A 27,337-nucleotide genomic window follows, 5' to 3' on the forward strand; every position below is an offset into this window, starting at 1 on the left:
CACCCAGGGTACAGTGGTAGCCATAAAGGGCTGTTACACCTCTATATACAGTAGATAACACAGAATACACCATTTACAATAGGTGATATCACAGCTCACCTCCTCCTCCTGTACAATGACTGATAACTCCTCTATATACAGTAGATAACACAGGATCCATCATTCACAATAGGCGATATACAGCTCGGTTACATTGTGTGAACAACCTTAGACAATGCTTCAGAGATAACAATATGTGAGTTACCAGTGAGATCATCAGTCGGCCAGGATCCCAGTTCACAAGCTTTACAGGTGTATTCATCAAATACAATCTCGTTTTCTTTGCAGGGGGTGCAGGTCCAGCAGCAGCTCACCTCTCCTTTACGGATGACCTAAAAATGAGAATGCATGGAAACAGAGTATCAGCATTAGGCCACATTCACACATCAGTGTGTCACGTTCTGTGATTCATGAACTGTCCTCTGTTCCCCCAACCTCATAGGCTTTCACCATGGATAATGAGACATGAATGTGCAAATCCGGCCTGACGGTCACGTTACAGGGTTTGGTCATACCGTAGTTTTTGATAAATTTGCTGCAAAATCATGAGAATCACAGAAAATACATTATATGTAACATTACTGTCTAAATTTAGATGGTAGATAGATAGTTAGATAGATATGGGATACTGTTGTGTCAAAAAGTGTATGCCCCCTTCCTGATTTCCTATTCTTTTGCATGTTTGTCACACTTACATTTTTCAGATCAACAAACAAATGTAAAATATTAGATAAAGATAACACAAGTAAGCGCAAAATGCACTTGGGTTATGCAGCAGGATAATGATCCAAAACACACCAGCTAGTCACCTCTGAATGACTTAAGAAAAACAAAATTATGACTTTGGAGTGGCCTAGTCAAAATTCTGACCTTAATCTGTTTGAGATGCCAAGATGAACTTAAAAAGGCGGTTCATGCTCGGAAACCCTCCAATGTGGCTGAATTACGACAATTCTGCAAAAATAAGTGGGACAAAATTCCACCAGAGCGTTGTAAAAAACTCATTACCAGTTGTCACAAACGTTTGTTTGCAGTGTTAGCGGATAAGGGTGGCCCAACCAGTTATTAGGTTTACAGGACAATCACTTTTTCACACAGGGACCTGTAGGTTTGGATTTCTTTCTCCCTTAATAATATAGATCTCCATTTTAAAAAATTGATTTTGTGATTGTGTTATCTTTGTCTAATATTTACATTTGTTTGGTGATTTGAAAGATAGATAGATATGGGATAGATAGACGGACAGATGGAATTACAAATAGATAGATATGGGACAAACAGACAGATAGATCCTGATTTTGTGTTCCAGTAGTGAATAATGTATTTCCTTTTCCTCATCTTTACTATAAACCCCATCGTTCCGTTACCTTGATTTGTCCCTTTGCGCAGGGTTCGCTGCAGACGGATCTAATGACAGAATTCTTACTTGACCAAATTTCATCATCGTCCATCTTTAGTTCTCCGTTGTCCCAGCTGCCAACATTGATGTAATCAAAGTAATCTTTTCCCATTTTCTTAAAATTCATGATCTCATATCTAGGAGAAATGACTATATTAGGGGTCGCTACGATGGACATGTTGGTAGAGCATATTTCACTGGGGATGAGCACCACATAAAGGAGTATTCCAATCTTAGACATTTACGGGATATCTGCCAGAGGATGCTCGGCTCTTTTCTTAACTTCTCTGGAACTTCGTAACTTCTATAGAAGTCACCTCTCCCTTCACATCAGCTGCATTACGAGACAGGAGAGTGATGGGGCACCCCATTCTGAAGATGGGTGCCGGTCCCCGAAAACAGACATATCTTGTGGAAGTCTTTAATTATAATAAAGTGATTTTCCAAAAGAACAAAAACCTGGCAGCTTTCTTCAATAAAAGCGCAACGCACGTTGCAGCTCATCTCCCCTCACATCAGTGAAGCTAAGCTGCAATCTTATACACGCCCGATGGACGGGTGCAGCGCTGGAAAAAGCAGCCATGTTTTCTAATTTTTGACAACCCCTTTAATTTTGCAATGGTCTAAATGAAATCTGTGAGTGTTCCACAGACGTCGTACCTTCCGGGAGAATCTCCATTTTCATCAAACATGATCATGTCTCCAGCTACTCCTGTGAAATTCGCCTTCATGATACAGTCCAGGAGCTTCTGTCCATCTATCGGCTTCATGGCATCACAAAGGCCGGCAAATCCAGGACACAGAGACATCTGCATGTTGTGGAGGCCGTAGGCCATGGCGTAAATCGCATTGATAACAAATCCCATTTTAGAATCTTGTGCGTACTGATACGTTAACGATAATCGAGCTGGAAAACAAAAGTGAGGGGGCAGGTTAGCACTAGTATTGGCCAAGATTGACTAGTCATTAACTTAAAGCCTTTTTCGGTGAAAACAACTTATCACCTATCCATGGGATAAGTGCCCTGCTGGAGCAGCAGTTGAGCATGTGCACCATTCATACAGTGATAACAGTGCCCCACTGGAGCAGAGGTCGAGCGTGCGCACAACTCATACAGCGATAAAAGTGCGCCGCTGGAGCAGCGGTCAAGCATGCGCACCATTCATGCGATGATAAAAGTTCCCCGCTGGAGCAGCAGGCGATCATACTCACCATTCGTACGGGGATAAAAGTGACCCGCTGAAGCAGCGGTCAAACATGCACACCATTCATTTGATGATAAAAGTGCCCAGCTGGAGCAGCAGTCGAGCATGCTCACCATTCATGCGATCATAAAAGTGCCCCGCTGGAACAGCAGTCGATAATGCTCACCATTCATACGGGGATAAAAGTGCCCGGCTGGAGCAGCGGTCAAGCATGCACACCATTCATACAGGGATAAGAGTGCCCAGCTGGCTCAGCAGTCAAGCATAAACACCATTCGAATGAGGATAAAAATGTCCCATTTTACGCTATCGGTTTTGCCCAATCAGTCAGACCCCATTGATCTATCCTGTGAACAGGTGATAATAACCCCTTTAATGAACTATACCAATCTCTGGGTAATTTAAGAAATATAATACTTAAGCCTAAAATAATGTGAAAAAATGGTTATAACCTGATACTAGATCCACAGCAATACAATGTAAGAGCTTTGTACTATTTTAACTGATCAAATATGGTTTCTACATTGTATCACCTAGTGATTGTTATTACATTGTTCTTGTTACATTGTATCACCTCTGTTTTATCTATGGCACTTATTTTCTGTGGAAGTTAAGTTGTCAGACTCCACCCATTATGTGATTTTATTTCCTACCCTGGTGTCAGCAGACAGTCAAGTGTTACCTAAGTCCCTTTAGGGATATAAAAGACAAAAAAATCCAAATTACCTCTTTAGAGAGGAAGAGGACTTGAACTCTAGTGCCACCTATTGGAAGTAGCAATCACAAAAGTCAATATCGACCCTTTACTGAGTCTTGCTACATGACTAGAATCTGAATTTTCAGACACGTGTTTTGGGGTGTTGCCCCTCATCAGTGCAAAGCAAGAGATCTGATTTGGCTGATGAGAAGCTGATGACTGGGATCCAAAGGGTAAAGTTTCTCCTTGTGGAGAGTGACCAGTAAGAAAACTAGGTATTGAGAATAATGATTCACGTGACTTACACATTACACGGTTTTGATCCTCATAAATGGGGTTATACACACTTTACAATCCCTTTCAGAGTCCTCTCAAACAAACTAATTACTAGATCCCACAAAATATCAACAGTAACATGATCAGGAGCGAACACACTGTCATTAAGGATAACGCTGTACAATTAGGCTCCGTAAAAGGGTGTATAGAATCTCAATAGGGGGTTAATGTGGACCTTAAAATAAGAGACTCCTATCTATTAAAGGAGACCTGTCTCCCCTCTTAAAAAGTCTCATTTTGGAAATATTTGCATTTGTAATAAAATAACAATACTCCAGAGCCTTTTCACATCACTCTTTGTCGTACGGTTCCTCTACTCTTCCTCCTTGAAATGTATGAATTAATTGACAACTGGGTGTTACTATTCATAAACCCTTACAAAAAATGGGTGTGTCCCTACAAAGTCAGCTCTGATTGGACAGTGTCAACAAAAGAGAAAAACCGACAAGAAGGATCAGGATGTGCAGGATGTGAAAACATTATATACAACTTTGTTGATCAAGTATCAAAATAGCAGAGGGTGGGAGAAACAACCGGATGAAAAAGCGGACGCTGATCCTAGTGACAATCACTATATATAACTATATATTTATATATGGCAATCATTGCAGGACACGTAGACCTATATAAGTAACAACGTATAGGTCCAAAGAGAATAATTAACCAAGATGAAAATATATATTGGTTCCTGCAGGTATACTATCGACTCAATAAAGCGCACATGTGCATAAATGTCAATAGAAGTGAAGGAGCCAAACATTGTGGTTGACCTTAATAAGATGTGTCTAGAAAAGTACAGGTATATGTAGATATGTATAGGCATCCTATATAATCAATAAAGTGCAAGAGTGCATGGGAGCCTGTGAGAGTGAGCTCTTAAAATGAGATCTCAGCGATTGCCTGTCCCTGACCTGATAAATATGAGCCAAGTGCATGCATAGAGGAATTACATCGGACACAGAAGTCAGATATGTGGTCCTCGCTCAGCAAAAGCTGGCACAAAACTGATTTTATTTGTACAAAAGCAAAGGATCATGTAACAGGGAGAAACAGAGCGTCGCACAATCTTCTGAGCAACTATGGTGTCAGTCTGTGATTGGTCCATTGGTCTGCTCCTTATCTAGTCTTTTGGTGTATCCACTTCACATTCCAAGGATTCCTTCCAGGGTGTTGTTCCAAGATACAAATGCCATCTTGTCACACCACCTCTGAACTAGCCTATGTAAGGTTAATAAGTGATTTCATTAGCCATTCTCACCTTCCCAAGCCTTTAAGACTAATAATTCAACAGAAGGCACAGTTATGAATTATCAGTTACTCATATATAGGGTTATAAAGATAATATCCCTCCCTCATGAAAATGGCACCATATAAGTCATAGAGAATATAGCTTTGGTCAGCAGTGACTTGTCACACAATGCGTCCACCCCGACGTGCGTTTTGGCCTTTGTCTTCGTTAGGGGGTGGCATTATCCACAAACAGGGAAGTTTAAAAAGAAGAATCAACCAATGAGAAAAGGCATGGGTGTGATTTTACGCATACTCACAAAGGAGGTTAGCAGGCGTCACCACTCCCCCTCCCACATGACCCCTGTTGCCACGGTCATGTGTCACGGCGCAGGGGGGAGTGTAGGAGCAGTAACTTTCTAGACACATTTTATTAAGGTCAACTACACTGTCTGCTACGTTTCGATTGACATCTATGCACATGTGCACTTTATTGAATCGATAGTATACCTGCAGAGACCTATATATATTTTCATCTTTGTTAATTATTCCATTTTTATCTATACATTGTTACTTATATAGTATAGTATAAGAAATTCCGGCACTCAAAAGAAATATATGCAGAAGAAATATATTATTACAACAGATTCTCCCAAAATTATATGACGTTTTGGTCTACAACTCAGACCTTCATCAGACTAGAGGTATGGAGATATATGTGAGCATGGAAAGTCCATGGAAGGCAGCCACGAAAAGTAGCAATATTCTCCTTTTTGGAGGGGAGGAGAGAGATATCAAGGTCTTGGGACAAAGGGAGAGAGTCCCTGTGGGCACATAGTCAGGCGTGCACGCAGCGCTGGCAGGGGGCTGGGTCACCTCATGATAAAGCCTTACTTATATAGTGTCATGCCCGCCGTGTCCGTTATGCCTGTCATGTCCGTTATGCCTGTCATGCCCGCCATGTCTCTTATGCTGCAAGATGCCTGGAGCAGTGAGCACGCGCGCCTTGCCTCATGGCTGCACGCCATTGCTAGGTAACAATACGTCTCTGCTCTGGTTCTGCAATCCTCTCTGTATTCCTGGAGCCCCTGGTCATGTGACCTTTCCTATGTTCCAGCACTATCTGATTCTGCAATCCTCTAGGTATTCCTGGAACCCCTGATCATGTGACCTTCTGTATGGTTCAGCCCAGTCTGATCTAGCAACGCTCTCTATGATCCTGGAGGGTCTGAACCGGAAGGCCTTCCCTGATCCTGACCCAGAACTGCAGGTGCTATGGTGCTATATCAGACCGCCCCTGCCTATGGTCTGGGCCTGAGTATTGTGTTGCTTCCCTGCATGGCTGCTTGGTCTGCTCGGTCGCTCCCTGTATTCTGTGCCCCTGCACTCTGCCCTGTCGTGCATCTCTGCACACGCTCTGTGCTTGTACTCTGCCTCTTGTCTCGTGCCATGTCTTGTGTTGTCTCTCGTGCCATGTTTGTCCTTGCTTTGCTTTGCCTTGTAGTACTTCCGCTGTTCTCTGCCTTAGCCTGTTTCGCTATGTCTTGCCTAAGCTCTTCCTTGCTCTTACCTATGGTGCTCTGTTGTGCCTCCTGGTACATGCACCATTCCTCCTCTCTTACCTATGGTGCTCTGTAGTGCCTCCTGGCACACGCACCATTCCTACTCTCTTACCTCTGGTGCTCTCTTGCACATTTCCACGCTAGTCTTTTCTGGGAGAATATCTCTGTGTGCAGAATTATTAGGTAAGAAAATGAAAAATGTAAATTTTCTATCTCAATTTATTTTTATTATCAGTTACAGTGAGATTAAAAACAAGTAGTGACCTATATATACAGTGGGGCAAAAAAGTATTTAGTCAGTCAGCAATAGTGCAAGTTCCACCACTTAAAAAGATGAGAGGCGTCTGTAATTTACATCATAGGTAGACCTCAACTATGGGAGACAAACTGAGAAAAAAAAATCCAGAAAATCACATTGTCTGTTTTTTTTTTTCATTTTATTTGCATATTATGGTGGAAAATAAGTATTTGGTCAGAAACAAGCAATCAAGATTTCTGGCTCTCACAGACCTGTAACTTCTTCTTTAAGAGTCTCCTCTTTCCTCCACTCATTACCTGTAGTAATGGCACCTGTTTAAACTTGTTATCAGTATAAAAAGACACCTGTGCACACCCTCAAACAGTCTGACTCCAAACTCCACTATGGTGAAGACCAAAGAGCTGTCAAAGGACACCAGAAACAAAATTGTAGCCCTGCACCAGGCTGGGGAGACTGAATCTGCAATAGCCAACCAGCTTGGAGTGAAGAAATCAACTGTGGGAGCAATAATTAGAAAATGGAAGACATACAAGACCACTGATAATCTCCCTCGATCTGGTGCTCCACGCAAAATCCCACCCCGTGGGGTCAGAATGATCACAAGAACGGTGAGCAAAAATCCCAGAACCACGCGGGGGGACCTAGTGAATGAACTGCAGAGAGCTGGGACCAATGTAACAAGGCCTACCATAAGTAACACACTACGCCACCATGGACTCAGATCCTGCAGTGCCAGACGTGTCCCACTGCTTAAGCCTGTACATGTCCGGGACCGTCTGAAGTTTGCTAGAGAGCATTTGGATGATCCAGAGGAGTTTTGGGAGAATGTCCTATGGCCTGATGAAACCAAACTGGAACTGTTTGGTAGAAACACAACTTGTCGTGTTTGGAGGAAAAAGAATACTGAGTTGCATCCATCAAACACCATACCTACTGTAAAGCATGGTGGTGGAAACATCATGCTTTGGGGCTGTTTCTCTGCAAAGGGGCCAGGACGACTGATCCAGGTACATGAAAGAATGAATGGGGCCATGTATCGTGAGATTTTGAGTGCAAACCTCCTTCCATCAGCAAGGGCATTGAAGATGAAACGTGGCTGGGTCTTTCAACATGACAATGATCCAAAGCACACCGCCAGGGCAATGAAGGAGTGGCTTCGTAAGAAGCATTTCAAGGTCCTGGAGTGGCCTAGCCAGTCTCCAGATCTCAACCCTATAGAAAACCTTTGGAGGGAGTTGAAAGTCCGTGTTGCCAAGCGAAAAGCCAAAAACATCACTGCTCTAGAGGAGATCTGCATGAAGGAATGGGCCAACATACCAACAACAGTGTGTGGCAACCTTGTGAAGACTTACAGAAAACGTTTGACCTCTGTCATTGCCAACAAAGGATATATCACAAAGTATTGAGATGAAATTTTGTTTCTGACCAAATACTTATTTTCCACCATAATATGCAAATAAAATGAAAAAAAAAACAGACAATGTGATTTTCTGGATTTTTTTTTCTCAGTTTGTCTCCCATAGTTGAGGTCTACCTATGATGTAAATTACAGACGCCTCTCATCTTTTTAAGTGGTGGAACTTGCACTATTGCTGACTGACTAAATACTTTACATATATATACACAGTGATATGGCTACCCTTTTTTTTCAGTAACAGCCATGAGCTCCATCCATGTTCTCCAGTGTAAGAAGGACCACAAGTTCTCAGTATGGTTTATGTCCGATGAAGACGGGGCCGGGCCATTATTCTTTCATCTTTAAAGTATCGAGCAGTGGAGACTTCGATGCCGTGATGAAGACTTGTCCTGCAAAAAAATCATGATGTTCTTGTATGATCCTGATTTTTTCGTGTACCACTGCTAGAAGAAAGTGTCCTCTAAATACTGGGAGTAAGTTTTGAAGTTGAGTTTGACTCCATCGTCAACCCGAAAAGCTCCAACTAGCTCATAATAATAATCCCAGCACATAGCAGTGCTCCAGCTCCACCTCACTTGCATCTGTGCCCGTTACTGATCTTGCTTTGGGGTCATCCATCTGGTCCATCCAGAGTTGCTCTCATCTCATCAGTCATAAATTAAAAACATGGGACATGCACAAGAATGAACAAGTCAATGTTCACACCACCCAAAGACTGAGACACAGAAAAAACACACAGTATGACAAACGTGCATGAATACTCTGTTGTAAAATATCTGTAGCAATAAGCAGCAAGTGCTGGTAAAAGGTAACAAAAACAGGGTATTTAGTTGATACATTTTTTGCAAAAAAGTATGAAGTCATAAAACCTTTGAACAATCTGTCTTCTGATATTTCTTGGACCAGTCCTGACATTTCCACTTCTGTGTCTTGCTCAGTGGTGGTCGGGCTCAGCCTCCTCACCTCGGCCTTGTCTCTGAGCACTGAACATCTTGTACTTTGGTGTCTTGGTCAGTGGTGGTCGGGCTCAGCCTCCTCACCTCGGCCTTGTCTCTGAGCACTGAACATCTTGTACTTTGGTGTCTTGGTCAGTGGTGGTCAGGCTCAGCCTCCTCACCTCGGCCGTGGCTCTGAGCACTGGACACCTTGTACTTCTGTGTCTTGCACAATGGTGGTCGGGCTCAGCCTCCTCACCTCGGCCTTGACTCTGAGCACTGAATATCTTGCACTTCAGTGTCTTGATCAGTGGTGGTCGGGCTCAGCCTCCTCACCTCGACAATGTCTCTAAGCACTGAACCCTTTGTACTTCTGTGTCTTGCTCAATGGTGGTCGGGCTCAGCCTCCTCACCTCGGCTGTGTCTCTGAGCACTGAATATCTTGCACTTCGGTGTCTTGCTCAGTGGTGGTCGGGCTCAGCCTCCTCACCTCAGCCGTGGCTCTGAGCACTGAACACCTTGTAGTTCTGTGTTGCTCAGTGGTGGTCAGGCTCAGCCTCCTCACCTCGACCATGTCTCTGATGACATTGTATCCTTAGGCCGCACCCCCAATGTAGACTCCAATATTTAGTAAAATATATATTATACAGTATATATCCCATGCTAGACTTATTATATATATATATATTCCATGCCAGACAACCCCTTGTAGTGTTGATGCTAGAGGAGACCCTGGAGCACACAAGTCTATGTTCTGCGTTCCGGGTGGTATCACATTCTCGCCGCTCCTATTTTCCATAGAACATTGTGCTCTTCGGTGGGGACATCATCTGTACTCACCGGCGTCTGGGTACCCAGCGCTTACACGGCTTTCTCATTTATCTGTTACATGTCAGATTTTCACAGCAAGAAACACGTTATGAGTCTGACCTAAAATTGTATTTTTCGTAGTCAGCACCTGAGCGCTCAATTTCTGCTGTAAAACTGTTTTCAACTTTTTGGGGCTGAGCCTAACTGGTCCGGTAGAGGGACTCTAAATGGATGGTAGCACTTACAGGGGGAAAAACAGATCTGTCGCAGAGTTTTCCTCTATAACTTGAATGAAGGCTCTGTGATATCAGGGATGTACTTCTTTCTGAAGAAATTCCATATGTAGGTCCTGCGAGTTCCAAAGAATATATCAGCAAAATTGGACAAAGGGGCACTGCAGTACTGATGTCCATGAAAAGGCAATACTGCCCCTGGTGGACAAAACTGGTACTGCAAGTAGCAGCAGGAAATTTAAAATGCAACTGATGAGAAACTCAATGACAACATATCTCAGCCAGTGAGAAGAAATTCACAGTAAAGGGAACCTGTCAGCATGTTATTACATGGGAAGAATAGTTCCAGTGACCTAATAGGGGATGTCCCCCAATTAAAAGTATGCCCCTTTAGTACAGATCTGATGTGCCAGTCATGGGAAATCCAATTGTCACAATCCATTTTTTGGATCTGTGTCAGATCTGCATTCTCACATTAAAACTTTTTTGCTTTCAGGCCATCGGGGGTCGCTGGTGTAACTACATGGCTGGTGAATTTGCTGATGCAGGTGGTGACCACTCCCACCTTCTTTTAAAAGGTCACCTGAGGCATCAGCTGGTGTTGCTGATACACTTCCTCTTTGGAGACCAACCAATGAGGAGTCTGGAGCTGGCTGAGTGCAGTGGTGCTTCAGCTGAATGCTGTGATCTGGCGCCTTACTCTGCTGTTGGGTGCATTGCAGCAGAAAGCTAAGTGTTGTTTGTTTATTCTTGTCTGTTATTTCTTCCCTTGGTGTTGTATCAGTGCAGCGGTGGGACCAGTGTCTGCACTTGCCAATTCCCTACTTAGGGATAGGTGCAGGGCAAGTGAGGGCTAAGGTATCCTGCTCGGCGACAGTTTGAAAAAATCTGTATAGGGACGTGAGGATAGTCCAGGACACAGCTTCAGGAGAGTGCAGGAGGTGTCCATTTCCCCGTTCCCTATCGCAGGGCCCACCGTTGTAATTGTGTCCCCGGTGTCTCCTTGTTTGTCTTGCTGTTTTAGTGACCAACCGTTTGTCGGGTCGTGCCACACAGGGCCAGTCACTTCGTGACACCAATATGGAATGCAAATCAGGCTGGAAATGCACTGTAGGTGTGTCAGAAAAAAAGTGCAAGTGCAGTGACTCCCCCCTAGCGCACTGCCAGCCTGATTAGCATATGGCTAACGTAGTGGATTTCACATGACTGGCACATCGGATGTATATTATAAAGTTCCACCCTTCTTTTTTCCCCAGCACAAAGATTTGCAAAAATGTTGTGACATTTTAGCTTTACGCCAGAAATCTGACAACTGTTTCATGAATCATTGCCTGTAGTATTTCCATTTAGGGAAATGCAGAAACTAAAACCTTAATGTCTTCAGCTACTAAGAGAACAGAAATCAAAGTGCAGCTTTGGAGTATGTGACAAAGTCCCTGGTAAAGTACTGGAGGGGAGTTATGTGTCACTGCACTTAATGGCCTCAGTGATGTGAAACCAGAGTGTTTTCCTCCAGCACACTATGTGTTGTAAGGTTTAAGCTAAGCTGCATAAATGGACTGGTTTTCATGTGGACAACCACAGAGCGGGTGGGAGGGTGTCCACCCTATCTCCACCTACAGAGGCAGCACCGTCATGTGCTGACAGGACCTGTGTGAGATGTCACAGTCAGGTGTTCAGTCACATGGGAGAAGGAGTCACATGGGCTGGGGATTAAATATTTGGGCTTCAGAGGCAGTCTTTGTTTAGCAACACTGGAGAAAGGATTCTCCTGTGGTTTGTGTCTTGTGGAGGAAAGACTGAAGCTGTGGGGCTGCAGAGCAGGGTGTTCAGAGGCGTATCCAGGGGGGGGCAGCCGGGGCAGTTGCCCCGGGCGCAGCCAGCAGGGGGGCGTAGTCGGGCCGCCTAATGCAGCGGTCCGCAGTGTCCCCCCCCGGCGGCTGCGTTCTGCCGCCCCCCATCCTGTGAGTCGGCTGTTCTCTGTGACGGCTGTCAAGTTGACAGCCGGTGCAGAGAAGGAGGCCGTGCCAGCTCCCAGGCAGCAATTGTACTGGCGTCTATACAGACGCCTGTACAATTGAAGCTCAGACCGCCGAGTCAGAGCGACGTCAGCAGCGTGATCATGTCATGTGATCACGCTGCTGACGTCACTCCCCGGCGCCCAGAGCAAACACTGGTGGTAAGTGTGCTCCTCTGTGGAGCTGAAGAACCACCGAAGATGGGAGATGGGGGGGTGTTAATGAGTGGGGGGGTTATTGAGTGGGGATGGGGGTTAATGAGTCGGGGGGTTAATGAGTGGGGGTTATTGAGTGGAGATGGGGTTTAATGTGGGGATGGGTGTTAATGAGTGGGCGGTTATTGAGTGGAGATGGGGGTTAATGTGGGGATGGGGGTTAATGAGTGGGGGGGTTAATGTGTGGGGGTTAAAGTGTTGGGGTTAATGTGGGGATGGGGGTTAATGAGTGGGGGGTTAATGAGTGAAGATGGGGGTTAATGAGTGTGGGGGTTAATGAGTGGAGATGGGGGTTAATGTGGGGATGGGGGTTAATAAGTGGGGGGTTAATGAGTGGAGATGGGGGGTTTAGTGAGTGGAGATGGGGGTTAATGTGTAGGGGGGTTAATGTATGGGGGTTAATGAGTGGAGATGGGGTTAATTAGTGGGAATGGGGGTTAATGAGTGGGGATGGGGGTTAATGAGTGGAGGGGTTAATGAGTGGGGATGGGGGTTAATGAGTGGGGGTACATAATGTGTGGGGGGATTTGGGAGTAGGGACGAGGGATTATTGAGTGGGGATGGGGATACTTAATGTGTGGGGGGATTTGGGAGTAGGGACGAGGGATTATTGAGTGGGGATGGGGGATACTTAATGTGTGGGGGGATTTGGAGTGGGGATGGGGGGTACTTAATGTGTGTGGGGGATGGGGGGATTTGGAGTGGGGATGGTATTTAACGTGTGTGGGGAGATTTGAGGACACAAAATGAAGAGTATGTATGAGGGCATATATGAGGAAGCAGTATGGGGGATGGGTGCAGACAGTAAGGGGTGCGAACGGGTGAATGTATGTGGGCACAGTATGGGGAGTAAGGGTGATGGGATGTGTGCAGACACAGTATGGGGAGTTAGGGGTATGTGTGAGCAGACAGTATAGAGAGTGAGGGGGTAAATATATGAGGAGACAGTATGAGGAGGGAGGAGAATAGAGTGAGGGGACAGTATATTGCAGACATTTTTATTTAGGAGCATTATAATGACACTTCTATCTTTAAGGGCATCGTGTGGAGAATTGGTGCAGAAGACCGGAGAAGATGGACGTCTACAGAGACGAGATGTGAATGAGAAAACTCATCATGGGGTCGGGACAAGAAGAAGAAAAGGAGAACGACTCCAGAGATGACGTCATCTATAAGGTACCTGGATGTAAATATAATTTGTGCTACTGACTTATTCTCATGTTTTTATTTGTTAGGAACATTAAAGGGGTACTCCAGGTTTGTGCTGAGTCTGCAGTCATTCTATGTGACTGCAGACTTCTGAATTCTCACAGTGCTCACTGAACGCTGTCAGGATTCTCTCGTGCCGGTAATTTACATACCTGCGGTCACATGCTGACTAGACATGTGTGGCCTCACTCAATGATAATGAACGGAGCGAGGCCGGGCACGTCTAGTCGGAATGTGGCCAGAAGTATACAAATCACATACTTGTGCTGACATGACCGTACATTGGCAAGGGAGAATCCTAAATGTGTGCAGTGCATTCGTTGTGAGAATTCAGAAGCTGCAATGTCAGGACTCAGCTCTGCAGGTTCCAGTAGTCATCACATGGACACTTCACTCATATGCGATTTTCATAGTTAAGGTCTTGTGACAACGAGCTTCTCATCCTGCTTTCAGTTTTTTACTGAACATTGAGAGGATTAGGGAGAGCAGCTCGTGGCTACATGGCTAAGGCTACTTTCACACATCAGGTTTTCGGCGTCAGGCGCGATCCGGCGTCGTGCCGGAATGCCGGATCCGGCAAATGTTTTGTAAAACCTGATGTGCCGGATCCGGTTTTCTGCCGGATCCGTCTTGTTCTTGACAGACAAAACCGGATCCGTCTCATCCGGTTCATCCGTTTTTCTATCCGTTTTTCGACGGATTACGCCGGATCCGGTTTTTAAAATTGACCCTTGTGGCCTTCCGAACGGGATTGGCTACTGGAAAACTAGATATAGCATGTTCCTACAGCCCTTCTTTGACAGGTTGTAGAGGAGAAAGTGCAGGTTGGAGAGAAGAGCAAGTTACTGGCGAAGATGGATGTTGTCATTGGAAATATTACCACTAGAAGTTCTGTGACGGTTTCAGTAATGAGGGACAATTTTGCACTATACTTTATGTCACCTCAAGGCAGAGTACACTGGCAGGATGACAGAGTGCGAAAGATTTGTGCCCTAACCAAACTTGTGTACCTTCTGGACCAACAGTATATACCTTTGCCAACCAAAGTTGGCTATCTTGTCATGGTCTCTATTTTTAGCTTTAGGCCACAGGTGTGTACCTGGTTGTGTTTTATGCAAAGTATTTCACCTTTTAACAAAAGTTGTGTACATTGTTAGGAAATCACCAACAATAAACACAACTTTTCAGGTGAAATACTTTGCTTCAAACACAACCAGGAACACAACTGTGGCAAAAAGCTAAAATTTACCCACAGTTATATACCTGGTTTTGAATACCTTTTTACCTTTTAAATACCCTGTATTTAACCTTTTTTTTAAACATATTTCGCCGCAGAAAGAAATGACAGACAACCAGTGTAAACAATAATTTAACTTTTATTTAAAATATTTTTTTTTGTGTAAACTGTTTTTAAAGTTAAAAAAACTTTTTTAATAAAGGTTTGAAACCAACCAAATGGGCATTTTTATTACAAAAAAACATTATAACTCGGTGTAGTGTGGGGTGGAAATACTGCTGGAGGGGCTGCGGGACACTTCGACAATGGGAGTGTGGAGAGAGGACTGGGATCGTGGTGGGGAAGGAACAGTTAGAGGTGATGGTGTGGAAAAAGCTACAGAATGGGTGGACATGTGGGAGGCAGAAGAGGTGGTGGGCAGTGGAGTGGAGGGTTGGGCAGGGACTGTAGGAGCAGATGATGTTGATGGAAAGTTGTATGGGGAAGGAGTTTGGTACGGGGAAGGAGTTTGGTACGGGGAAGGAGTTTGGTACGGGGCAGGTTGCTGGAAGTGGGGAGATGACTGGTACTGGGGAGGTTGCTGGTACTGGGAAGGTTGCTGGTACTGGTGAGGTTGCTGGTATGTAATAGGAGGGGGAGGATGGAAAGTGGCTGGAGGGGGTGCAGATGTAATAGGAGGGGGAGGATGGAAAGTGGCTGGAGGGGGTGCAGGTGGAGGAACTACAGTGGTGGGAGGTGGAGGTTGGGAGGTAACCTGCTGTAGAGCACCGTGGCACGAATGCATTACATGCATCTGCTGGGTAGGAGATAGTGTTGCCATGCGCTCCACAACAGACCTGAAAAAGGTGTGGTTTGGCGAAGATCTTGCTTCTGAATGCATGGTTTGCAGAAGTGTCTTCACCTCCAGAATGCTGGAGTTGATCTGCTGAAAGCCTGCGGAGATTTGCTCTGACAAGACTTTTAGACAGTTCTGGAAAGATGCATTCAGATGCAAGAACTCTGGCGCATAACTCTTTTCCTGACCCCTCTGCCGCTGCCGCCCAGTACCCGCAGGTGTACTAGAGGTGGCAGGGGCAGAAGGGTGGGGTAAAGGGAAAGCGATCTCCTCACCAGCAGCTTCATGTAATGTAGGCGGCCACGATGCTCCTGTGCTGGTGGATGGGACAGATGGGTCGAATGTGTGGGAAGGCTGGGAAGGTGCAGATGTACCGGGGCGGTCGAAGTGTCCCTCGGTGCCGGTCTCCTCAGGGATCGCCTCAGAAGGGTCCAATCGTGCAGGCTCCCGAGTGCTGCTCACCGTGCTGTGGAATAAAGAGAAAAAAAAACAATTAAAATACTGACATGGTATGGCCCTGGCTGAAAAAAAAAAGTTACATCTAACATTTTTTTTCACATGTGGTGTGTAATATTTACCTTCTAGTGACCATTGTTTCCCGGAGGAACGACAGGGCTTATGCGTACTTGTACTTGCTCCTGCGTCCTCCAGATCCACTCGGGGCCCGCATCTCTTTATTGAACTCCTTCTTGAAACGATCCCTCACAGACGGCCACTGATTCACAATTCTGTTCCCTGAAACGAGAAAGGAGTGGTTAGTATACAACATCAGTGTTTCACAAACTCCAGTCCTCATGGTCCCCAGGGGTCATGTTTTCAGGATTTCCATAGTAAATAGAAATCCTGAACACATGATCCGTGGGGACCACGAGGACTGGAGTTCGGGAAACACTGGTTTACATCAAGCAACCGGTACTGTATATACTTACGCTCTTTAATCTGGGCCCGAGCATCGAGGTCCTCCCAGCGGCCCACAAGGAGCAAACAGATTTCCTCCCAGAGTCGTCGGGTAACGATCAGGTCAGCGTGGCGGCGGTCAGCCATATTCCAGAGCGGCTCCCTTTCTCTGACGAGATCGATGAGGTGGTCCACATCGAGTCCTCCATCCTCACCGTCAGAGTCGGGAGCACGCTTGAAGGCTGTTAAAGAAAAAGACAAAAATAACATAATTAGGCTCCACAAAAGAAATGAAATAAAAAGTGCAAAAAAACAAAGCAACAATATTTATACTTACACGCTGGTGACCGCCGCGTTGCTGTCGCCGACGACCCTGGGAGGCACTGCGAGGACCTCTTGGCCGAGCACCAGATTGGGAAGACTAGAGAAGAAAACAAAAAATGTTATGTCTTTGGATGTAGGCATTTGTTTGCTGTGTGTGGTCTGCAGAACATTGTTTTCTATGTGTTGTGTGTAGTGTGATGTTGTGTTTCTGCGTTTGATGCAAAAAACTTACCAATTGTGAGCCCACTCCAGGTGTCTGTCCACCCCTTCCTTCTTCTTCTGGGAGCTCCTCTTCATCTTGTGATTCCTGTTTTGAAATAAAAGGCAATGAATAGACATATATTACAGAGATGATGGATTTTGGAAATAAAAACTTACCGTCAAACGCTGACGATGCGAGGGAGGGCTCCCAGAAGATGTGCTGTCTTCCTGGTGGCCACACTCCATGCCTGTGGGTGGTGTTCCACCTGCTGCCATTGCTGCTGCTGCATCTCTTTGGCGGCTGTTGAATAAAGAGAAACAAAGGGCCAATGAATATCTTGATATTCAATAGCCCTAGTTTGGAGGAATGGGTGATTTGATAATTACCGTCTCTCATCTGCTGCTGGACTCCCCTCCCGTTGTTCAGCATGCTGCTCCAATTGGGGTGGTGCTGATGGTGCTGCAGTGGTCTCCTGCCTTCTCCTGCGCCTGGTTGCTGTCTTGGGTGGCATGTTGGGTGTGGCTGTGGGTCCCACTGTCTTGCTTTTATATATGTCTTGTGGGCAGAGCTACTGAGCATGCTCAGACCAAAAAAACCAGATCCGGCCACCGGATCCGGCTTTCGCCGGATCAGGCGCATTGCGGCGCTCATAGGCTTTCATTGTGTGAAAAAGCCGGACGCGCCGGATCCGGCGTGTCCGGCTTTTTCGCCGGAGACAAAAAACGTTACAGTAGCTGTTTTTTCCAGACGCCGGATCGCGACACATTGAAACGCATGGCCATCCGGCGCGATCCGGCGCAAATGCAAGTCAATGGGGGGGAAACCGGATCCGGCATTGCATTTCGCCGGATCCGGTTTCTGTCAAAAGCGCCGGATCGCGCCTGACGGCGAAAACCTGATGTGTGAAAGAGGCCTTAGTGTGCAAGTCACATATGTACTTTTGGGGGGGGGGGGGTGCCGAACCAAATTCTTGCCCCGGGTGCCAGAAAGCCTAGATACGCCTCTGAGGGTGTTACCCGCAGCGAATGGACACTGTTACAGCATTTTGTTTTCTTTGTTGTTTTCTTGTTTTTGCCTGAAGGGCTGTGTTTACTTTCCCCTTGTTGGTTTATGCTGGCTTAAAATAAACCAACTGGAGACTTAAAGTTGCTCCTGTTTTCCTACTTCAGTATACCGCCAAGTGAGCTAAACTACCACAAGTATAAGGGTATGTTTCCACGTTCAGGAAACACTGCGGATTGGATGCTGCGTACTGCCGCAGCGTCCAGATGTTACAGCATAGTGGAGGGGATTTTATGAAATCCCATCTCCACTATGCGTGCAAATACGCGGGTGACACACCCACGAAACCGGAAATGCGACGCGTCTTTATAGACCGCAGCTTGACTACTTATCTTGCAGTGATTCCGCATGTGTTAAAAAAGGGGGCAGTGCTTTGTGCGGAGCTGCGTCCTCTCTGCAGCGTTTCCTTAATGTGACAACATAGCCTTATACAGAATCAGTAATGTAATGTATGTACACAGTGACTGCACCAGCAGAATAGTGAGTGCAGCTCTGGAGTATAATACAGGAGGTAACTCAGGATCAGTAATGTAATGTATGTACACAGTGACTGCACCGGCAGAATAGTGAGTGCAGCTCTGGAGTATAATACAGGATGTAACTCAGGATCAGTAAAGTAATGTATGTGCACAGTGACTGCAGCAGCAGAATAGTGAGTGCAGCTCTGGAGTATAATACAGGATGTAATTCAGGATCAGTAATGTAATGTATGTACACAGTGACTGCACCAGCAGAATAGTGAGTGCAGCTCTGGAGTATAATACAGGATGTAACTCAGGATCAGTAATGTAATGTATGTGCACAGTGACTGCACCAGCAGAATAGTGAGTGCAGCTCTAGACTATAATACAGGATGTAACTCAGGATCAGTAATGAAATGTATGTGCACAGTGACTGCACCAGCAGAATAGTGAGTGCAGCTCTGGAGTATAATACATGATGTAACTCAGGATCAGTAATGTAATGTATGTGCACAGTGACTGCACCAGCAGAATAGTGAGTGCAGCTCTGGAGTATAATACAGGATGTAACTCAGGATCAGTAATGTAATGTATGTACACAGTGACTGCACCAGCAGAATATTGAGTGCAGCTCTGGAGTATAATACAGGATGTAAATCAGGATCAGTAATGTAATGTATGTACACAGTGACTGCACCAGCAGAACAGTGAGTGCAGCTCTGGAGTATAATACAGGATTTAACTCAGGATCAGTAATGTAATGTATGCACGCAGTGACTGCATCAGCAGAATAGTGAGTGTAGCTCTGGAGTATAATACAGGATGTAACTCAGGATCAGTAATGTAATGTATGTACACAGTGACTGCACCAGCAGAATAGTGAGTGCAGCTCTGGAGTATAATACAGGATGTAACTCAGGATCAGTAATGTAATGTATGTACACAGTGACTGCACCAGCAGAATAGTGAGTGCAGCTCTGGGGTATAATACAGGATGTAACTCAGGATCAGTAATGTAATGTATGTACACAATGACTGCACCAGCAGAATAGTGAGTGCAACTGGTGCAGTATAGTGAGTGCAGCTCCCGGTATAATACAGGAAGTAACTCAGGATCAGTAATGTAATGTATGTACACAGTGACTGCACCAGCAGAATAGTGAGTGCAGCTCTGGAGTATAATACAGGATGTAACTCAGGATCAGTAATGTAAGTACACCATGACTGCACCAGGAGAAGAGTGAGTGCAGCTCTGGAGTATAATACAGGATGTAACTCAGGATCAGTACAGGATCAGAAATGTAATGTATGTACACAGTGACTGCACCAGCAGAATAGTGAGTGCAGCTCTAGACTATAATACAGGATGTAACTCAGGATCAGTAATGAAATGTATGTGCACAGTGACTGCACCAGCAGAATAGTGAGTGCAGCTCTGGAGTATAATACATGATGTAACTCAGGATCAGTAATGTAATGTATGTGCACAGTGACTGCACCAGCAGAATAGTGAGTGCAGCTCTGGAGTATAATACAGGATGTAACTCAGGATCAGTAATGTAATGTATGTACACAGTGACTGCACCAGCAGAATATTGAGTGCAGCTCTGGAGTATAATACAGGATGTAAATCAGGATCAGTAATGTAATGTATGTACACAGTGACTGCACCAGCAGAACAGTGAGTGCAGCTCTGGAGTATAATACAGGATTTAACTCAGGATCAGTAATGTAATGTATGCACGCAGTGACTGCATCAGCAGAATAGTGAGTGTAGCTCTGGAGTATAATACAGGATGTAACTCAGGATCAGTAATGTAATGCATGTACACAGTGAGTGCTCCAGCAGAATAGTGAGTGCAGTTCTGCAGTATAATACAGGATGTAACTCAGGATCAGTAATGTAATGTATGTACACAGTGACTGCACCAGCAGAATAGTGAGTGCAGCTCTGGAGTATAATACAGGATGTAACTCAGGATCAGTAATGTAATGTATGTACACAGTGACTGCACCAGCAGAATAGTGAGTGCAGCTCTGGGGTATAATACAGGATGTAACTCAGGATCAGTAATGTAATGTATGTACACAATGACTGCACCAGCAGAATAGTGAGTGCAACTGGTGCAGTATAGTGAGTGCAGCTCCCGGTATAATACAGGAAGTAACTCAGGATCAGTAATGTAATGTATGTACACAGTGACTGCACCAGCAGAATAGTGAGTGCAGCTCTGGAGTATAATACAGGATGTAACTCAGGATCAGTAATGTAAGTACACCATGACTGCACCAGGAGAAGAGTGAGTGCAGCTCTGGAGTATAATACAGGATGTAACTCAGGATCAGTACAGGATCAGAAATGTAATGTATGTACACAGTGACTGCACCAGCAGAATAGTGAGTGCAGTTCTGGAGTATAATACAAGATGTAACTCAGGATCAGTAATGTAATGTATGTACACCGTGACGGCACCAGCAGAATAGTGAGTGCAGCTCTGGAGTATAATACAGAATGTAACTCAGGATCAGTAATGTAATGTATGTACACAGTGGCTAAACCAGCAGAATAGTGAGTGCAGCTCTGGAGTATAATACAGGATGTAACTCAGGATCAGTACAGGATCAGAAATGTAATGTATGTACACAGTGACTGCACCAGCAGAACAGTGAGCACAGCTCTGGAGCAGGGCCGGTGTTAGGGGCAGGAAGATCAGGCAGATGCCTAGGGTCCCCGCTCCCCCAGGGGCCCCCAGCTAGTGGCACATCACGCAGACGCTATAGGGCCCATGAGACAGGGGGGTCCGCCTGCCGCCAGCGCCGACTCCCCCCACCGCCGCATTGAACTATACCGGCTTCTGCCGATACAGTTCAAAGCAATGATGGAGAAGAGAGCGTCTGACACAGCGGTTGTGCGATAACATCATCACGCACTCACTGTGTGCTGGCAGTGCAGCCGCTGAGACAGGAGCCAGCCGGGAGCAGCGCGGGCACAGGAGAGGTGAGGAGTGTGTGGTTTTTTTTTACTATAACAGTGAGTACTGGACTGTGGGGCCATTCCCGGGGTGGGGGGGAGATGTGGGCTGTGCTATATACTATGTACTATGCGGGCTGTGTTATCTACTTTGAGGGCTGTGTTATATACTATGTGGCTGTGCTATATACTATGTGGGCTGTTCTATATACTATGTGGGCTGTGCTATATACTATGTCGTGGTGTTATAGTCTATGTGGCTGTGTTCTATACTATGCGGGCTGTGTTATATACTATGCGGGCAGTGCTATATACTATGCGGGCTGTGCTATATACTATGAGGGCTTTGCTATATACTATGAGGGCTGTGCTATATACTATGCAGGCTGTGCTATATACTATGCGGGCTGTGCTATCTACTATGCGGGCTGTGCTATCTACTATGCGGGCTGTGCTATACACTGTGCAGGCTGTGCTATATACTATGAGGGCTGTGTTATATACTATGTGAGCTGTGCTATATACTCTGCGAATTGTGCTATATACCATGCGGCTGTGCTATATACTATGTGGGATGTGCTATATACTATCAGGGCTGTGCTAAATGCTATGTGGGCTATTATATACTGTGATGGCTGTGTTATATACTATGTGGTCTGTGTAATATACTATGTGAGCTGTGCTATATAGTATGCGATCTGTGCTATATACTATGCGGGCTGTGTTATATACTATGCGGGCTGTGTTATATACTATGCGGGCTGCGTTATATACTATGTGGGCTGTGTTATATACTATTGGGGGTATATTATATTCTATGGGGGAGGCTGTTTTATATACTATGGGGGTATGTTATAGACTATGGGGGAGGCTGTGTTATATGCTATGTGGCTGTGTTATATACTATTGGGGGGTATATTATTCTATTGGGGAGGCTGTGTTATATACTATGGGGGTATATTCTATGGGGGAGGCTGTGTTATATACTATGTGGCAGTGTTATATACTATTGGGGGGTATGTTATATTCTCTGGGGGAGGCTGTGTTATATACTATGGGGGCTGCATTATATTCTATGGGGGGCTACATTATATTCTATGGGGAGGTGGGCGGTATTATATTCTATGGTCGGCTATGTTATATTTTATGAGGGGCTGTATTAGATTTTATGAGGGAGGACTTCATCATACTCTTTGATCGGGCTACATTATATTCTATGGTGAGGTGGGCTGTATTCTATTCTATTCGGGGCTACATTATATTCTATGGGGGGCTGTATTATATTTATATTCTATGAGGGGTGATTGCATCATACTCTATGAGGGGGCTACAATAAACTATATGAGGGGGCTGCATTATATTCTATGGAGGGTTACATTATACTCTCTGAGGTGACTGCTTTATGCTCTATGGGGTTGCTGCATTATACTACAGTGCCTTGAAAAAGTATTCGGCTCCCTGGAACTTTTCAAACTTTTCCAACATATCATGCTTCAAACATAAAGATACCAAATGTAAATTTTTGGTGAAGAATCAACAAGTGGGACACAATTGTGAAGTTGAAGAAAATTTATTGGTTATTTTACATTTTTGTGGAAATTGAAAAACTGAAAAGTGGGGCGTGCAATATTATTCCCCCCCCTTTAACTTAATACTTTGTTGCGCCACCTTTTGCTGCGATTACAGCTGCAAGTCTCTTGGGGTATGTCTCTATGAGTTTTGAACATCATGAGACTGAAATTCTTGCCCATTCTTCCTTGGCAAACAGCTAGAGCTCAGTGAGGTTTGATGGAGATCGTTTGTGAACAGCAGTTTTCCGCTCTTTCCACAGATTCTCGATTGGATTCAGGTCTGGACTTTGACTTGGCCATTCTAACACCTGGATACATTTATTTGTGAACCATTCCATTGTAGATTTTGCTTTATGTTTGGGATCATTGTCTTGTTGGAAGACAAATCTCCATCCCAGTCTCAGGTCTTTTGCAGACTCCAACAGGTTGATGGTGTGTTCAGGATGTTGAGCTGTGTTGCATTTACGCCAAACATATCGTTTGGCATTGTTGCCAAAAAATTCGATTTTGGTTTCATCTGACCAGAGCACCTTCTTCCACGTTTGGTGTGTCTCCAAGGTGGCTTGTTGCAAACTTTAAATTACACTTTTAATGGATATCTTTGAGAAATGGCTTTCTTCTTGCCACTCTTCCATAAAGGCTAGATTTGTGCAGTGTACGACTGATTGTTGTCCTATGGACACACTGTCCCACCTCAGCTGTAGATCTCTGCAGTTCATCCAGAGTTATTATGGGCCTCTTGGCTGCATCTCTGATCAGTCTTCTCCTGGTTTAAGATGAAAGTTTAGAGTGACGGCCAGGTCTGGGTAGATTTTCAGTGGTATGATACTCCTTCCATTTCAATATGATCGCTTGCACAGTGCTCCTTGGGATGTTTAAAGTTTTGGAAATCAATTTGTATCCAAATCTGGCTTTAAGCTTCTCCACAACAGTATCACGAACCGGCCTGTTGTGTTACTTGGTCTTCATGATGCTCTCTGTGCTTCAAACAGAACCCTGAGATTATCACAGAGCAGGTGCATTTATACGGAGACTTGATTACGCACAGGTGGATTATATTTATCATCATTAGTCATTTAGGACAACATTGGATCATTCAGAGATCCACAGTGAACTTCTGGAGTGAGTTTACTGCACTGAAAGTAAAGGGGCCGAATAATATTGCACGCCCCACTTTTCTGTTATTGTATTTCCTCAAAAAATTAAAAGAACCAATAAATTTTGTTCAACTTCACAATTGTTTTCCACTTGTTGTTGATTCTTAATCTTCACCAAAAATTTACATTTGGTATCTTTATGTTTGAAGCATGATATGTGGGAAAAGGTTGAAAAGTTCCAGGGAGCCGAATACTTTCGCAAGGCACTGTATATGGGGCTGCATTATACTGTATCGAGGACTATGGGGAATTCATGATATTATATGAAAAACTATGGGGTGCATTATACTATGGGAAGTGAATTGTACTATATGGATGACTATGGTGGTGCATTATACCATATATGGAGCACTATGAGGAGTGTATTATACTATGTGGAGGACTGAGCAATGTATCTTAATATATGGAGGAGTGTATTATATTATATGGATGACTGAGTAGTGTATTATACTATATGGAGGACTAAGTGTATTTTAATATATGGAGGGCTATGAGGAGTGTATTTTACTATATGGAGGACTATGGGGAGTGTATTATACTATATGGAGGACTGAGGAGTGTATTATACTATATGGAGGACTGAGGAGTGTATTATACTATATGGAGGACTATGGGACACATTATATTATATGGAGGACTATGTGGTGTAAACTGTAGATGTGCTGCTGATAACATGATACTGTATGGGGACAGATTGATCCATTAGTGATCGTTCTGTCCCCATTATTCTTTTTCAGTTGGTGTAAAGAGGCCGGGAAACAAATGTTGAACGACTTCAATATTGTAGAACACACTCATTTAGCGTCCTGAACTAGCGCATGTAAATACAACCGAAATGCTTCTGTGTGATGGAGCAATATGTCAGTATTTGGGGCCCCATTTTAAACTTTGCCTAGAGCTCCACTTTGCCTAAAACCAGCCCTGCTCTGGAGTATAATACAGGATGTAACTCAGGATCAGTAATGTCATGTATGAACGTAATGACATCATATCACTTTTAAATAAAGGCACAGTATAGAAATAGAATTTTTTACTTGGTTTCCCTTTCTAGAGAAATGTGCTGATAACGATAAGAAATCTCAGCTATCATATATCATATGTACATGGACTATTTTTTAGATGAGCATCTTTCTGTACAGAGGTCGCTAAAGGACAAATTATCCAATGGTTCTGAAGCTATTCCACAATGGTGTATTCCCAGCAAAATACATTTATCATTTCCCTTTGTTGAACATCCTTGAAATAAGTATCAATAAGTCAGACTGTGCATAAACCGCAGTTGCTTTCATTAATGAGCAGATTTCTTGGCTGCGTCTCCATGTTCAATAAGTCTTTTTATTCTCACTGGAGATAATCATTCCTGCAGATGTAAGCGAACGCTCAGTGATGATAGTTTTCCTTTGCGGATTTCATTAATATTAAAAGAAAAATATTGTGACCGAATACAACATCCAAAAAGTGCCTGCGTTTTATGGAGCCTTCTTAGCATATTGACAACACGCTGCGGGATGCATCTATTAAAGGACATGCGTCATTACCTAAAATATATACGGAATTCAAATCCTTTTTCTATTGTAACCTGAAGGGATCTGTAAGAGAGTGGTGTCGTATGTTTAATTGTCTGGGTGTCAGGATCCTGACAGCGCCGGCGTGCAGCCTCCACTGGGCAGGGACTCACCCGCACTGTAGGGGACCCAGGGTCAGGTACAGCAGGAAAGTATTTATGCACAGGACCTGTGGTCGCTGAAGTTAGCAAGCAGTCACAGGACCTACGGTCATGTGACTGCAAGGGGGCGGGGCTTAGCGTCCTGCTTTCAGAGATGGCAGGACACTATACAAAAACTCAGTCAGGCAAAGCGGAGGTCATACACAGTACGGGCAAGCGAGGTACAGGAGGGATATACAGATGGGAGGTCAGACAAAGCCAAAGGTCATACACAGTACGGGCAAGCGCGGTACAGGAGGGATATTCAGGAGGGACGTCAGACAAAGCCAAGGGTCATACACAGCACAGGCAAAGCAGGTACAGAGTCAGCAAACCAGAGACGTAAACCGTAACAGAGCAGGGTCAGAATACCAGGCAGACGGACAATGATTGGCGTGACGCACAGACAGAGCAGGGTCGGGCACACTCAGATAGGAGTGTTAGCAACAGGGGACGGCTCTCCCCTGAAGCTATAAAAACCCTCCCCAGATCCACAGAGAGGCTCTCAGAGTTAACTCCTTCACAACCTACCCAAAACACACCATGACAGTACCCCTCCTTCAACGGGGGGCCTCCGGACCCTCAGGTCTCTCAGGATACCGAGCATGGTAAGCTCTAACCAGGCGATCAGCATGCACTAACCTGGCTGGTACCCACGATCGGTCCTCCGGACTGTACCCCTTCCAATGTACAAGATATTGCAAGGAACCGCGTACCCACCGAGACTGTACAATGTTTTGCACTTCGAACTCTATATGACCGTCTACCAACACTGGAGTTGGTATGGAACCAGGTTCCTCTACTACCGAGCCTACTGGTTTGAGTAGAGACCTATGGAACACATTATGAAGATTCAAGGATGCAGGGAGAAGTAAACGATATGCCACTGGGTTGATTACCTCGGTTATTACATAAGGGCCAATGAATTTAGGTCCCAGCTTGGCGGAAGGTAATTTTAAGGTTATGTTTCGCGTAGAAAGCCATACCTTATCCCCACACTGTGGTGTCAGACCTGGATCCCTCTTATTGTCAGCAAAACGTTTATATTTCTCTTGTGCTCTGGAAATGTTCGTCCGAACCTTAGCCCATAAATCACTTATCCTGCTGGCGGAGTCTTCCGCCCCTGGACAGCTTGAATCCAGCCGTGAGAACTCACCAAAGTGAGGGTTCAATCCATAATTAATAAAAAATGGTGACCTACCCGTGGATTGGTTTATTCAACTGTTAAAGGCGAACTCCGCCAATGGTAAGGCCTTGCACCAGTCGTCCTGTAACGTGGAAGTTAAACACCGGAGGATCTGTTCCAATGACTGATTGGTGCGTTCCGTGTATCCATTGCTCTCTGGGTGGTAAG

At 44.8% G+C, this 27,337-nt stretch overlaps 1 protein-coding gene across 8 annotated transcripts in view; it reads right to left on the minus strand.

Annotated features, from left to right (window-relative positions):
- GRM5 (glutamate metabotropic receptor 5) overlaps positions 1–27,337 on the minus strand; it is a 443,426-nt gene that overhangs the window by 53,463 nt on the left and 362,626 nt on the right. For all 8 annotated transcript variants that reach the window (XM_073569256.1, XM_073569259.1, XM_073569257.1 and 5 more), the window contains exons 5-7: positions 2,099–2,345; positions 1,407–1,575; positions 245–371 (exon numbers count right to left, since the gene is read on the minus strand). In XM_073569256.1, coding sequence (XP_073425357.1) covers positions 245–371; positions 1,407–1,575; positions 2,099–2,345 — 543 coding nt within the window. The remainder of the gene's footprint in view (positions 1–244; positions 372–1,406; positions 1,576–2,098; positions 2,346–27,337) is intronic.

This window comes from Dendrobates tinctorius, unplaced genomic scaffold (assembly GCF_039654945.1).
Source record: "Dendrobates tinctorius isolate UK_male_01 unplaced genomic scaffold, ASM3965494v1 ptg000023l, whole genome shotgun sequence".
Taxonomy (NCBI): Eukaryota; Metazoa; Chordata; class Amphibia; order Anura; family Dendrobatidae; genus Dendrobates; species Dendrobates tinctorius.